Consider the following 14624-nt stretch of genomic DNA (forward strand, 5'->3'; position numbering starts at 1 on the left):
CTGGGATTCAGGGGCAGCTACTGGGCAGACTGAGTGTCTGAGCCTGGCTGCTGGAGGAATCCACCTTGTACATAAGTACATATATATGTATATATTCTCACTAGCAGACCTTCATCCTGCTCAACCAGAGAGGGGATCAAGATGAGGCTGCTGGTGTTGTCTGTGTTTCTGTGAGTGCTCTGCCTGTGATCTGTGTGGCTGGCCACATACATGTGCGTATACGTGGTGTATGCGTGTGCTCTGTGGGCGTGTGCTGACTGGGAATACGTTTTCAGCCTCAATACTGGCTGGACCAAGGGTCACGATGCTGCGCAGCCTTGCCGCTTTCAGGCTGTTGGATATTTATCCCTAACATAAGCCAGGCTGGACTGAGGAAGTCTTCCAGAGCTCCCTTTGAGCAGACTTGTGGATTAGACATCCTAGAAAACGTTTTCTCTGTTATGGCAGCAAAGCCCTGAGATGAGGGTTGCAGCATCTTCCTCAACAGAAGTTTTTAGGGGAACACTGGACAGACGGCAGCAGTCACTGTAAAAATCAACAAGTTGAAAACTTGAGGTTCCTTCCAGCCCTACATCTTTGATTTCAAATACCCAGAGACCTGCCAGATGCTGTACTCTCATTGTCTGCTCTTAAGCAAGATGCATCTGCCTGGAGCACAGAAAGCAGAAGCTGAACAGTGTGGCTTTTGTTAGTGTTGTTTTTTAAAAGGGAAGAACTGCACAAATGTTCTAATTTAGCAGCCTATTCAAAGGCATAAATAGCCTTTGTTCTGCAGGAAACCACTTAGGCACTTTAACCTCTGTATGTGTTGAAGTACCTTCGGGAAGTAGGCCCAACACAGGCCTCACTAATCCTAACTGAAGGCAGAGCTTGAAGAAAAAAGAAAAACAGACATGAAGGCAAAGAAAGTAATTGTTTGAATGCTAACATGCTGGAGTGGGAGTTTGTGTTTTTGCTCTGCCTTTGCTGCAAGCTAGAGATAAAAGTGAAGTCCTTCTGCAAGAAAGAGACAGTCAGGAAGGCAACCCCCAACACCCTCTTTGTTACTCCTCTTTAAAACATTAATTGAACATAAAATGAGAGTCAGAAATTTTCTTGAAAAACTGCCGAGACCATTTACAGCCCCCACATTTCAGAGGAAAACAACAGCACCTAGAAGTTGTAGGGCAGCCACGTACATTTTCCTTGAGAGTTGTTCGTTATGGTCTTAAGTATCAACCCCCCCAGCATCTCTCCATCTCTCACACCCATCTCTCCAGCTATCGCAACCCAGGCCATGGTCTCCTGGCAGGCATGCAGGCTCTGGTAGGCGAGTTATACCTTTGAGGCACCAACTCTCCCAGAGCCTGGCTGGCAGAAGACAGCCTCTCATCCTGACTGGCACCACTGTACCTTGGAAACAGCCAGTGCGGGCTTTTCTTCCTGGCTTTTAAATGCCATTGGAACAATAAAGCTGCATCGGTTTACATTTATAGGCAGGTTTCTTTGCCTGCGCTTTCTGATTAAATTCTGGTTTTCCAGCTGGCTGTCAAAGCTGAAGCTGATAGAGTGATGTCGAGATATGGCCAGATGCTGTGTTACACCTGCCAAACAATCACCTTTACTATATACAGTGATGGGTAATAATAAATGACTGCACTTGTAACAGATACGCTGTCTCCAGCATTGATACCTAAGCAGAAAGGAAAACGTTTATTAAAACATACTTCTGCAACTTAACCCTACTAACTCCAGAGTCCACAGCAGCCCTGACTCCTGTCACAGTGAGCTTGCTCTCCACAGCCTGCAACTCCATACCTACAAGAAAAACATCTCACAAAATTAATATAAAACCATGAGAGGTACTGGAAGAATCTGAAAATCTGTTTTTAATACATGACATTCTCCATCCTGTGGGGGACTGAATCAGAAGTGCTGTGACATACACGCATGGGTATGAATGACCATTTTGTCCTGTTCTCTGTCTGTAGTCACCCTTTGTGGTTCAGATTTGGTTGCTAGTCTGAAGAGGAAAAACCAAGGCAAATAACACTTCTGAGATGGAGTCCCAGAGATGTGTGAGAAGCTAAGTCCTTGGCCTGGCTTGTTTTGTTTGAAACCCTGCCCTCAGATAACCTGTATTGTTTCAATTTGGGGGGAAAAGAATAGTGATTTGTGCAGCCAGTTTACATGGTGGACCTTGCCTATTATAAGTGCTTTGCATCAGACAACTGATTTCTATAGGTGACAGCTGAGAGCCAAATTACATTTGGATGTAATTTGGATACTACACTACTAATGCTGAAACTATCCAGGGAAGAACTGAGCCCATTTTTGAGCACCTGAAAAAAATAAAGAGAAAGACATGAAGGGCTCCACTTTTTATTTTATAAAAATATCCCCTTAAAAAAAAAAAAAAAAAAAAAAAAACCCAAAAAACGACAAAACACCCTTACTTCTAATGTTAAGTGTCCAGGAACTACTCTGGAGCAAATTATAGAGAGCCTTATGAAACTTCTGGTGGGTAAATAAACAATCCACATAACTGCAGTCTCATCACAGCTATTCTTTAACCAAAAGGCTGTTTGTATGTGGCTAATTAGTGTATGACTAAAGCAAAAAGAGCCACAAACAGTCCCAAAAACTTCTTTCAGGTTTTAACGTTCAATAACAATTTTTGAAAATGAATTTGTCTATGGTGGTAGAAGAAGAGATGAGCGTTTTAACAAGCAACTGTCAATTACTTTGGAGTGAAGTCCAATTTTAGATGAGCAGTCAGGAGAATGAGCTATGGTATGGAGCTATCAGCAATTCCCAGATCCTAATTTTCCATCGGATCAAACAATGTTATTCCTACAGCACCAGTCTGTGCCTGAACACAGGCTGGAGAAAATAACCCTGAGTAAAGCTAAAAATGGTACTAACTCAAAGAGGGGAAAAAAAAGGCATGAAATACATCCTGCACCACTTTTTTGACTTAACACCCATGTAAACACTAAAGCTATCAGAGTTGAACTCTGCCAGGTCCCTGTGGACCATGAAGAGTGTCCCCTGGCTTCCCTGTAGAACAATAAAGCCACCAGAGTAAAGTCTCCGCATGGCTAAGCAGCTGAACACCAACTACTGAGACTCTGCCTAAACACCTATTTCATACAAAGACATTGCTGTTTTGCACTGACTCTTACACTTATTAAAATTGAGAGCTTTTCATGTTCCATTAAAAAAAATAGGAGGACTACTCATCCATGTCTGCATTTTGGGAGAAACTTTACTCAGAGCTAATCACAAGAGGTTTAGCTGACAGGGCAGGGAGATGAGACATGCCAAATAATCTCAGCGCATTCCCTTCCCTCTTTTATGCTGCTCATTCTGTTTTCACTGTGTCACCTACAGAGTGAAGAGGCTTCTCTACCTCACTTGATAGATTCACAAGTGCTTTGCAGGTGAACTTTAATGCCAGGAGTGGCTTCCAAGCCTTTGCTGTAATACAAATGAAAGTGACGATAGACAATAACAGAAAAATGTTCTGAAACATTTTCTTAATTACTACATCTGCCCCTGAATTTGCCTGCCAATTACTGCAGTCCTTTCTACAAGCACCTTCTTCTTCAAAGGGCCAAAGGAATGCAGAGCTGGGCTGGGCAGATGCAGGAAAGCTGTATTCCCAGGCTGGATTCTTACTTTCTCCCAGAAGTTTACTGGGTGACCTAAAGCAAGCAAACCACATCCCCTTTCCCTGTCAGTCCTCCCAATTCCAGAACAAGGGAAATCTCTCTTTTCTGTAAAGTACTCTCAGACCTACTGATGATAAGTGCAATGTAAGAAGTAGGTATTATTACAACCTCTCTTCTTTAACATACACACAGATCAGACATCTAGAAAAGGTTTGTATTGAAATATCTATATAAAACAATGCCATATAATGCATGACACAAAAAATACATTTTTTTCTTTCCTTTCTCTTGCTGTTAAATTCATCTGAAACCCGAACACTAGAATTATATGCTTTAATGGCAAGTAATCCCATTGATATCAATGAGAATAATCCTACAAGTACATTAAGAAATAAGAGCTTTTGCTGTTTACTCTAATATTAGTAGTCACAAGAACAAAACACATATCCAGCCACAAGTATGTTCTTTTAATATCTTTATGGACTCAACCCAATAGATGATACCTATCTTCCGGTCCACTAAATGTCACCGCATCCCAGATCTGTAACGGGCTGACCTATTTTGAGAATTCCCCAAACAAAAAAAACACTGCTACACACTGCAGTCACCATAAAGATATTGCTTACCATGGCTGATGAAACCCTCTGCCTCCATCATCAGCATGACAGGAACTCATAATAACAGAGGCCTGCCCCATACTCTCTTCAGAGCAAACAATATACACATAAATTGTAGCTGGTCAGACAAGTGTATTTTTTTTTAGCCGACTTTCTATTCCCCTACCCCAGCAAAAATGTTTTCACCCTTCTAAAATAAATTGAGAGTGATAGCAAGGGGTTTTTTTTTAATAACTAGATTGACATAACTTGAGAAGTAGATAAAGTTTTGCATAATGTAATCTTAAAAATTATGCATGCAATGGCTAACAACTCTGTCATTTTATCAGTCTACCACTCTTCAGTAGGGCCTGAAAAATGCAATGGATGCTCTCTATTCCCATTAAATTTTGGAAATCTACCAATGTCAGCAATTGCTTGAGAGTAGGAAAAAAAATAGCTCTTGAATGAAGATTAACGATTGAAGTTACTCAAATTCCTCCTAACTTCAGAGCTCAGTATTTTTCATGTTATTGGGCATTGCAACACTCAAGAATCATACAGGCCAGCCACTAGCCTGCTCTCTTGTGAAGAGTTAGTCTGCAATTCAATGTGATTTAGCAGTCAAGTAGTCCTGACATGCTACTCATTTGTTAAAATTGTCCCAAGAAACTAAAAACATCTTTACCAAAAATATCAGCCACTAGAGGCGGTGTTTAATATCCTACTTAAATCATACTGATAATAAAGTTAATTAAAAAAAAAAATTTAAAAAGGTTACAGGAATGCTGTAAAAACATATTTCCCACAGTACTTCAACTGCACATTAGGTCCCATGCAAAGTTTTAAGAAGAACAATGCCCTCTTTGCGTATAACCGGACACAATGCAAAAGCAAACGCCACGTCTTCCCTTCCAATTCCTAGGTCTACCCACATCAAACCCTGTGATTTCTACAAGCAAAGATGTAGTTTTATATGCCAAGAAGATGGCTAAATTACCCACTAGTTTTGATTTACCTGTACAGACAGCTCTGAGCATGCCTAAACCCAAACCTTCAAGTGTGCCAACCTAAAGCCTGACATGCTCAGGCTCATGCTCGGGCTTGACAAACAACTAAAAGAATGAGCTACAAAATGGTTCCTATTTACCACTGTCTGCCTCTTTACAGATCCACCATCACCAGACTTATTGTTCCAAAAAGGCTCCAGAAGGACCTAAACAACTGCCATCAAGTTGGGTCCAACTGCAAGCAAAGCAGAAGATCCTACTTAGCTCAAACCACTCCAACAACTACTTGTATTTAAAACATGCCTAGAGATAGATCAATATATATTGCAACTCCTGCACATGGACGTGTAATGAATACAAAACTCATTAGAAATTATAAACTCACTTGATGATTGGGTCCACACAGTGTCATTAGCTGGGCAAGGATACTGGATGGATTGTGCTAATATATTAGGGGCATCATAGGTTCTACATACTTTGTTAAATCTCATTGGTTTGGGACCAGTGACGCTGCTGGTAGCACCTACAAAACTCATGACCCTCTCCAAAATCTATGTAAAAATAACTATAATTGGTAAATAGGCTTAAAAAAGAACCTTTACTCCTCAAAATCTGCCTTGAAAGTGTCCTGGTTTTGCCTGGGATACAGTTAATTTTCTTTCCAGTAGCTGATACAGTGTTATGGTTTGGATTTAGTGTAAGAATAATGTTGATAACACACTGATGTTTTCAGTTGTTGCTAAGCAGTGTTAAGACTAAGTCAAGGATTTTTCAGCTTCTCATGCCCAGCCAGCAAGAAGGCTGGAGGGGCACAAGAAGTTGGCACAGGACACAGCCAGGGCAGCTGACCCAAACTGGCCAACAGGGTATTCCAGACCATGTGATGTCATGTCCAGTATGTAAACTGGGGGGAGTGGGGGGGGGGGGGGATCGCCGCTCGGGGACTAACTGGGCATTGGTCAGCAGGTGGTGAGCAATTGCATTGTGCATTACTTATTTTGTATATTCTAATTATTTTATTATTGTTGTTGTTGTTTTATTATCATCATTATCATTACTTTCTTCCTTTCTGTCCTTTTAAACTGTCTTTACCTCAACCCATGAGTTTTACTTGTTTTCACTTCTCGGGGAGGGCGGGGGGGGGTAAGCAAGTGGCTGTGTGGTGCTTAGTTGCCGGCTGGGGTTAAACCACGACAGAAAGATGTAGAGCTAGAAGGTTTTAGTGAAGATGACTGCCTGCTCAGAGGAGTATTTTAAATGCACAACCTATTCAGAACTAGCATGGCCATGTAATTAGGATAAAAGAACCCAGTACCACTCTTTTTATTTCCTCTGCCAAATGAATGTGCTTAATGTGGACCACTGTTTTAGTTATAACAACTGTGGCTGAACAAATGGATAATATCCCATCAAAGGCAGGATTGGCACAACTGCCTAATTTTGCAGTAACTAAAACAAGCTACTGCAAAGGTTCAGGAGCAGACAATATTCAGGCCACTGGAAGAGGGAAACAGACCTTGTAAAAGAGGTAGAAAAAGAACTGGATCATGGAAGCAGATTTCTAAGATTTCTAAGTGAATACTTCTGTTTGAAACATAATCAGACATTTCTCTCTCTTACCCAGGTTTTACTAGAATATACCCACTTCATTTTTTCTGCGATATTTTGTGAGTGAATTGAAGTCATTTAACAGTTACTCTTGTAAGAGAAGAGCTCTGTTCCCACCTCAAGTTCATGTCCTTAACTGCACCATTCCTTTAGATGGCCGAAGAGGTCACAGTTCCAAAGAGAGTGGCTATACTGAACCACCACCACCATCCTATGCTACCAACGGTAACATAAAAGTAATTTTAAAATGTAACAGCAATCCTGCTCATTACTTTATTCAGCCTTGCAGCTTTTTAAAATATCAGTCTAAATCCCTTCTTCTCTCCTTACCTTCTGCTACCATAACTCAACAAAGCATTTTGAGCTTCTGGGAAAGAAGTTCACTGTATAAGAGTAATTTCTATTATTTAAGCCACGCACACCTCAGGCACGACTGTGGTCTCTTCACAGAATGGGCTTCAGACAAATCATCTCTGTATTTATCATTAGAAATGGAAAACACAAGGCATCCTACATTAATATCATAAGCGCAAACACTACACATGGGCATCTGTAAATTGTCACTGTTTTATAGATGCCTGCCTTGAATACTGGACAATAAATCTCTGTTCTTCCGTCCCATGGTCAGACTTGTGTACATAAAGGTAGCAATGGAGCCTCAGAAGCTCAGAACAGGTAAATGACACCTGTCTGCAATGATCTGTCCTCCAAGTCCACTTGGATCCATTGGCTCTGTTTAGGATTAAATTGAGTCGGAGAAAGAGCCTAACAGTGTGGCCAAACAATAGCTTGTGAGTCAGACTTACAGGTCACAAGCCATTTGACTACACTTGCTTTCAGGCTGGATGGTTTTTCCTCCTGACCACATAGATTTTAGTTCTGCAGCCTGGAATAGGAAAGTTTATCCCAGATAGGCATATAAGCAAAAATAAGGTCATGTAGGAGCTGGAAATTAAAAATAATAATAGTGAGCACACTATGAAAGAATGTACTTTGAACTTCTTTTTGTTAAAATGACAGAATGGTTTGGGTTTGGAAGGGACCTTTAAAGACCATCTAGTCCAACCCCCCTGCCATGAGTGTGATGTTTGCCTTTTTCCAGTCACTGGGGACTTCGCCTGATTGTCATGACTTTTAAAATATGATAAAGAGTGACTTAGCAACTGCATCAGTTCTCCCTGCTCATGATAATTCTCTTGATGAAAAAGGCGCTCTCTGTCAGCATGGCAGTATGAGATCCCAAAGGCAAAAGATGAAGAGTTGAAGCCTCATTTAGTAGTGCTTTAACCAAAAGAAACTTAATCTCCAGGGTTATCAGCACCTTCATCCTTCCTCAGGAGTTGGTAACTTAGCAGCATCTAGGACAGGAGAACTTCCCCTCCCGTGTTTTAAAAACTGGAACATTTTGTTTCTGATATTACAGGCCATTTGATGCTGGGAAGGTACCAGCCAACTGACAGGGACGGTAGCATGCTGCAGCGGACCAGCAGTTTTTCCTGAAAGGTGCTCTCTCAACCTGAGTACATGAACGCAAGAGAACTGCTGACCTTGCATTTGGGAAAAAAAGTGCCTCGTGCATTTCCCTGGTGCAAAATTAGGCCTTCTTCCAAGCCAGCAGGGAATAAAGACTGTGCTCTCCATCTCTGCCCTCTTGAGAAAGCAGCATGCTTTCTGGTGGAGTCTTAACAGAAAAACTGGGCTCAGAGCAGCCAGTGAATTACATTACTACATTCCCTGCTCGGAGGGCAAGAGGAAAAAGGATGTGAGGCTCTTCTCTCCCCTAAAACAGAGGACCAGCTGCCATCCAGCCACTTTAAGCACTGTTTATATTATCATATAATATTGATATTTTTATGGTTCTTTTGCTGTGTTTTCATTGTGTCTACATTGCAAATATTACTAGGTTAGGCTGGTTGTCACCAGGACCTATCTATGAAGGACTGGGTTTGAAACACCTGTCAGAATACTGTTATTTTTAAACTGTAAGCAGACAGGCAAATGCCCTGTATATTCTTAAAAGATTTATTCAACAGCCCTTAGTCTTAAGGTCTCATTATAGATGCCAGCCATATAAGAAACAGACAGTATGTCTTACCTTTGTAAATACTGGGCTAAATGCAAAGATAGATATTCCACTTCACTACACAAGTAAGTAAATGTAAAATAGATTTTTAAAAAATCAAAGTTTGGGTTAGCTGCTGCCATTTGAGAAGATTACAAAGTCCAAATGAAAAACATGTTTCCAAGAGCAAACATTTCCAGTAGCTGCTGGTACCTGTTATCCTGACTTCTGGATGACAAACCTAAGACATCTCAGGGCTGTTTCTAACAGATACTGCACTGCAGGTTACTCAGACTGCCAATTCAAGTACTCCATACTTATGAAAAAAACAGGCCTACTCTATCTTACACTGGACACCAAGAATGAAAGCAGATTAAGCCCATGGTCACCTTCAATGCTGGAAGTGTACCACTCCAGTTTATAGCCTCATCACTTAACAGTGAATTGTTACCAGTACAGAATTCATCTTTATCCTTTTCTGTGAGTTCCTTACAGATTTTTGCCACTAGAGAATCATAGCTTTAGAAGAAGAGAGAAGCCAGGAGTTAATTTGCCTTCTCCATCCAAATTTTATGAATGTGATTTAACGGGGACAAAAGAAAATCTCAGTCTTCATATGTTTGTATCTGTCACCAAGACTAAGCGCAGAGAGATCTATACAAACACGCTGATCCCGCTTCTAGCTGCACGCAACTGTGCTATGCCTGAGAAAAATTAGCAAATCACTCCAAAGACAAGTATGAGCAAGCCATCGCGCTCTCTAAATTCATCACCAAGTAACAGACTAACCAGTTTTCTGTTGCTAATCTGTCAGAGCCTGCAAAGACAGTAAACACTGATGAAGGGCTGTTCTCTGTAGCAACAGAAAGGTTCACAAAGCTTTATAGCTTCTAGCACAGCTAAAAAACAACCATGGCGTTTCAACTAGAATGACTGTGGTCTCAACTTTTCCCCTTACATCCTGTACCACTTCTTCCTCTCATTTAGGGATTACTTAATAATTCCATAATCTTTCTTGCAGCTTTTCTCTGCTCTCATTCACAGAACAAAAGTAATGACAAGACAATAGAGGTCCCTTTCTGCTTACACATTTCACCAAGAGGGAAAGCTAATAAACACAGTAACATTACTTGAGCCATGAGAACAGCTTGCTTTATTAGCCAGTGTAATGCAGCCTTTAATTTAGCATTTAGGATAGTTACTACAATATAACAGGAACACTAGTTGCCCCAAACAGGGTCTTTCTAACTGGTTTATAATGCTATACTGAGAAGAAAGAAGGGGAAAAAAAAAAAAAAAGGAGAAACTTCTTTTATGCTAACTGTTGAACTCATGTTGTTAAAGTGGTGGATTGCACTCATCTGGAATAACAGGATTAGCAAATGCATTTCATTATCTTTCCTAGTCAGGTGTGCTTTCTGCAATGCTTTCTAATTAGCACAGTAGAGCTCTGTCTGGGTTGCAAATATTAGTCTAGGGAACGCTTAAGTTCAGTTAAACAAAAAGCCAAAGCTCTTTTTGCTTAGTAGAGAAGAAACAGGTCAAATGTATATTTATATTTTTATTACAGTTGCACTTATTTTATAAAGGTTCAAGATGTCAGCCCAGCCATTTGGCCTTAACATGCGCAAGAACGCTTTCCACGGTTCAAGGCTAGCTCCAGAGGAGAGGGACAGGCTCTCAGCAACCTTTAGTCTACTAATTTACAAGAGGTCATGTATACATTCAGGGTTTTTTTTCTTACTACAGGATTAAGCTGCTAAATGCCTTGGCTTTCAGACTATTTTTCTTGCTTAAGCATTATTCCCTCCCCTCTTGGTGAAGTAACCTTTTTGACACCTCACTTTATTAAGTGCAGTACAAGCATAATGTAAGTTCTTTTACTACACTGAGCACTACCCGTAAGCTTCAGAAAGATCCACGGTTACCTGAAAATTAGACTTGAAAGAGTTATCCCCAGTCCCACATATGTTGATGTTGGTGCACCACTGTGTCAAACACAGGAACTCCTTTCCTGCGGAGTTATTCTCCCACTGCAAACACTGTTTTATCACATCTATCCAAGCCCTTTCTGTTAGTTTCTCCACTTCTTTCCAGCTTTGGTTTGTTTTTATCTCTTGTTGCCTGACTGCTGCTTACCTAGCCATGGATGGCAGCACAAAGCTGTCAATGTCAATGGATCACACAAGTGGTAATGGAAAACACCCACTGAAGCTTCCTACAAGTCCGCAAAACATACAGTGCAATATCCTCTCTAAAAGGCATATGAAACTGAGGTGACTTCAGAATCATCATTAAAAAGCAAAAATGCCAATGTGCATTCCAATCCTGCATCTTAGTCCTTTGTCCTGCATCTTTGAAGTCCTGACACCAAAGTATAAGATGGGAAGTGATTCCCATTTTAATTCAAAAACTGGTCAGTTAATTTGTCCATTTATCTTCACTTGTTTTGACAAGGACGGTTTGTTTTTAGTGCAGAGATCAAAGTGGCCCTTTTCTCATCCTGTTCTCATCTGCTGAGCTTAGTTTCTGAAGTCTGTGGATATAGCAGACGTTCTTCATTTTAAAAAAAAAAAAGTTTGGCCCTTTGACATTTAAAATGAAGCTCTCAGAGCTGAATGTGGCGGTCTTTTGGGGTTGTTGGGGTTTTTTGGGGGGGAGGGTGAGGAGTGGGTGTTGAAACAGCCAGTTAGCACAACAATTTGGAAAATAACGAGGACACTAAAAATAAGAAGTTGAAAACTACAAAGATCGATTCTCCTTTTTAGCTATACAAAATAAGCATTGCCAATCCTTTAAGGATAACACAAACCAGACTTCATAGACTTAAACTCCAGCTGCTCACAAACAGTAACTCAATTCACTATCTAAAGAAACTGTGAGGTTGGTATCAGAAGAAACGTTTGTTGACCATGTGCATGTAAACTCAGGAGGACAAGTCCCGAATCATCAGCCCTCCAGTATAAGGGAAGTTCCCTGATCCAATACTAATCATATCAATCATTAATATTTTACTATCAATTACTGAATATGGAAGTTGCATGCACTGCTTGCAACAATAGTTTTTAAGTAAGACTTCAACTAAGGCTTTCTTATGTGTGCTAAAAATAATTTTAACTATTTACCTATTGCTCTTTGTTTTGTGAAGATTGAATTTCAAGTTGGATTTATATTATTGAAACAGGTTTGTCTTTATTTTCCCATTTATCAACACAAAAGACAGAAAGATGCTCAAACACTATGTTATTGATTTTTGGTACAGTGTCATTCTGTGTTGACATCTGTAATTAGAGAACCAACAGCTGAACGATTATCCTCATTCCAGGAAAATTACTTCGGCAAACCAATGCAAGGAGATTGATAAAAATGATTTCACACAAAATCAGTTCAATAAACTGTTGCCCTAATTAACACCAGCTTTGTTTTCTTGAACAAGCTCCAACACAGCAGTTCAGCACAATGCCAGCAGAGTTATATAAAGGCTGAGCCTGTCTTTTCTGTGTGTAGACTGAGCCTTGATGCACGTTTTTTTTAAGGTAGAGATTGGTGGTAGCTGTGACTAGAGCATAAAGTAATTATTAATAAAATGTCAATGTGTTTTACACACGGATTCTCTACCATATCCGAGAACGTAAGAATCACCTTTCTCCCACCGAAGTCTGTCTGGAATATGGCCCCACCGTGTTCCTTTACAAAAGGAAAATAGTCTCATCTCCACTTTACTCATGGGTAAACTGAGGTACAGCAAGGTTAATAGCCTGCTGTTTCAGAATGGGGTGTCAAACACCTGCAGTAAACATGGATTTTAACAGGATTTGGAGGAAGCTCAGCACTTCTAAAAACAAGCCCAGAAGACGCTTTGTAGGAAAGGTTTTAAGTGACTTCTCACACTCTCAGCATGCAGTGCTCTGGCCACCCAGTGATGCTACTTGGCTACTTCCACATCATTTACAAGCTAATACGCTGCTTCACTGCACCTTGGACATTCTTCCGAACAAAGGGCTTTTCTCTTTTTTCTTTCTCTCTGTTCCCCCCCTCCCCGAGGGCTGGCCTGTCCCCTCCCGTGTGGTGGGTGTCTCTGGAGCAGCGAGGACGACGTGACTTGCAGGACTCCCCCACTCCTTCACAACCGAGGGGGAAACGCTGGTGGCAAGCAATCTTAGGAAGGGTGGAGGGGGGGTCAGAAGACGAAAGCGGTACTTGCAAATCCTAATTACAGTTAGCAGGGATTAAGTAATAGTCACTAACCTCTTCAGCTCACAGAGGAGAAACGTGATCCCGTTTAATTCTCCTCCGCTGCCTGCAGCTCCTTCTTATACAACACTGCAGCTCCAGCATATCGCCCTGTTGCTATCATTGCAGCAACACCCCCTTGGCCAGGAATCCAATAAGGACACTATAGGGGCGGGCTATAGCCAGAAGCAGCTGTAGCAGCAGAAAGGCTGGTAACAGGCACCGGCACTGAGGCTGGGAGCTTTCGCCTAGAAAACACCGAGAAAGCTGCAGATGGCTAGCAAGGGGCTGTCACCTCCCTGGGGACCTGTGCGACACCCCGGTTAAGCCCACGCAGCCGTCACCCCAGCCAGGCGCTACCCAGAGCCCAGTCATGCAATGGCTTGCAGACACTGGTACATCAGCAGCGCTCATCTCCACCCGGCCGCATCCGTAGGGTTTACGCTACAGGCTGAGTCCGTGCTCAGGAAACTGGGAGTTTCAGCAGTGCCAAGCAGGAAAGAAATCATTCTGTGCCTGGCTTTGCCCAAGCAGGCAGTATACAGAAAGCAGCTGCTGGGACAGCCCAGGCCAGGTGTTACACAAGCTCTTACTCAAGACTGCTTGTCTCCCTTCCTACAAGGATTGCTTCCTGACCCACAACATACTGTGCTTAAGCACTAGCTATTCCATGGAGAGCCACTTTTTACTCAGATCTTACTTCTAGCCTACAAAGGTTTTTTATCTACAGACAACAGGACTTTCAGCTGCTTTATTCAGGGCTTGGAAGATAAAAGCCCAGGAGGGTGCAGCTATTTTCCCCCAGACCAGTAGTTCCTGCAATAAACACCGTATGAAATGAGGATAGTCTGAATTCCACAGATCATTCTATACCATGCTGATGTTGGGCATTCAGAGAGTACGATAGAACCTAAAACTGCGTCACATTGGGACTACAGGTACAAAGGATCAAATTCTGTACTCATTCACCGCAGACGTAAAGTAAAAATAACTCTGGAGAAATCAGTAACTGTTTTTTTTGCACCCAAGTGTGTTCAATTCAACCTGTAGTGGTAATACCATAAGGCATCCATCTTCTTCCTATAAAACTTTAAAATTCAATGCAGCTCTAGATCACTTAAATTCTTTATTCTGAAATTCTGCAGGTTGGGATTGTAAGAGTGATAGACCCTTCTTTCCATCTTTTCCCTCTCATTTCTTCTGACTCGTTAACTTCCTCACCAGCAAGACTTTAGGAATTCACTCGGCCCCCTCCCAGCTACATTTGCTTTTCCAGAGTCACAGTTTCTGAGCCAGTTATGGAGTCTTAACTCCTGTAAAACTTCCATGGTCTAACATGATTTCACCTGAACATGGGGTTTATACTGACATTACTATGCTGGATGTTTCAAATATGTCACAAGATATGTTTCAAAATTCTCTCCTTCCCCTCTCAAACACATTGTATTACTAGAGGCTAAAG

General features: G+C 41.4%; 1 protein-coding gene across 5 annotated transcripts in view; it reads right to left on the minus strand.

The window, feature by feature from the left end:
• BLVRA (biliverdin reductase A) overlaps nt 1–13591 on the minus strand; it is a 32731-nt gene extending 19140 nt beyond the window's left edge. The window contains exons 1-2 of one of the 5 annotated variants that reach the window (XM_030007971.2): nt 4280–4322; nt 1707–1797 (exon numbers count right to left, since the gene is read on the minus strand). In XM_030007971.2, the coding sequence (XP_029863831.1) occupies nt 1707–1797; nt 4280–4316 (128 nt within the window). In that variant the 5' untranslated portion in view covers nt 4317–4322. Of the gene's footprint in view, nt 1–1706; nt 1798–4279; nt 4323–13177; nt 13309–13522 lie in introns of those variants that run through there. The other 4 variants (XM_030007975.2, XM_030007976.2, XM_030007974.2 and 1 more) reach the window with 4 other exon arrangements.
• Nucleotides 13592–14624: the final 1033 nt, after the last annotated feature.

The sequence above is a fragment of the Aquila chrysaetos genome, chromosome 3, assembly GCF_900496995.4.
Source record: "Aquila chrysaetos chrysaetos chromosome 3, bAquChr1.4, whole genome shotgun sequence".
NCBI classification, from domain to species: Eukaryota; Metazoa; Chordata; class Aves; order Accipitriformes; family Accipitridae; genus Aquila; species Aquila chrysaetos.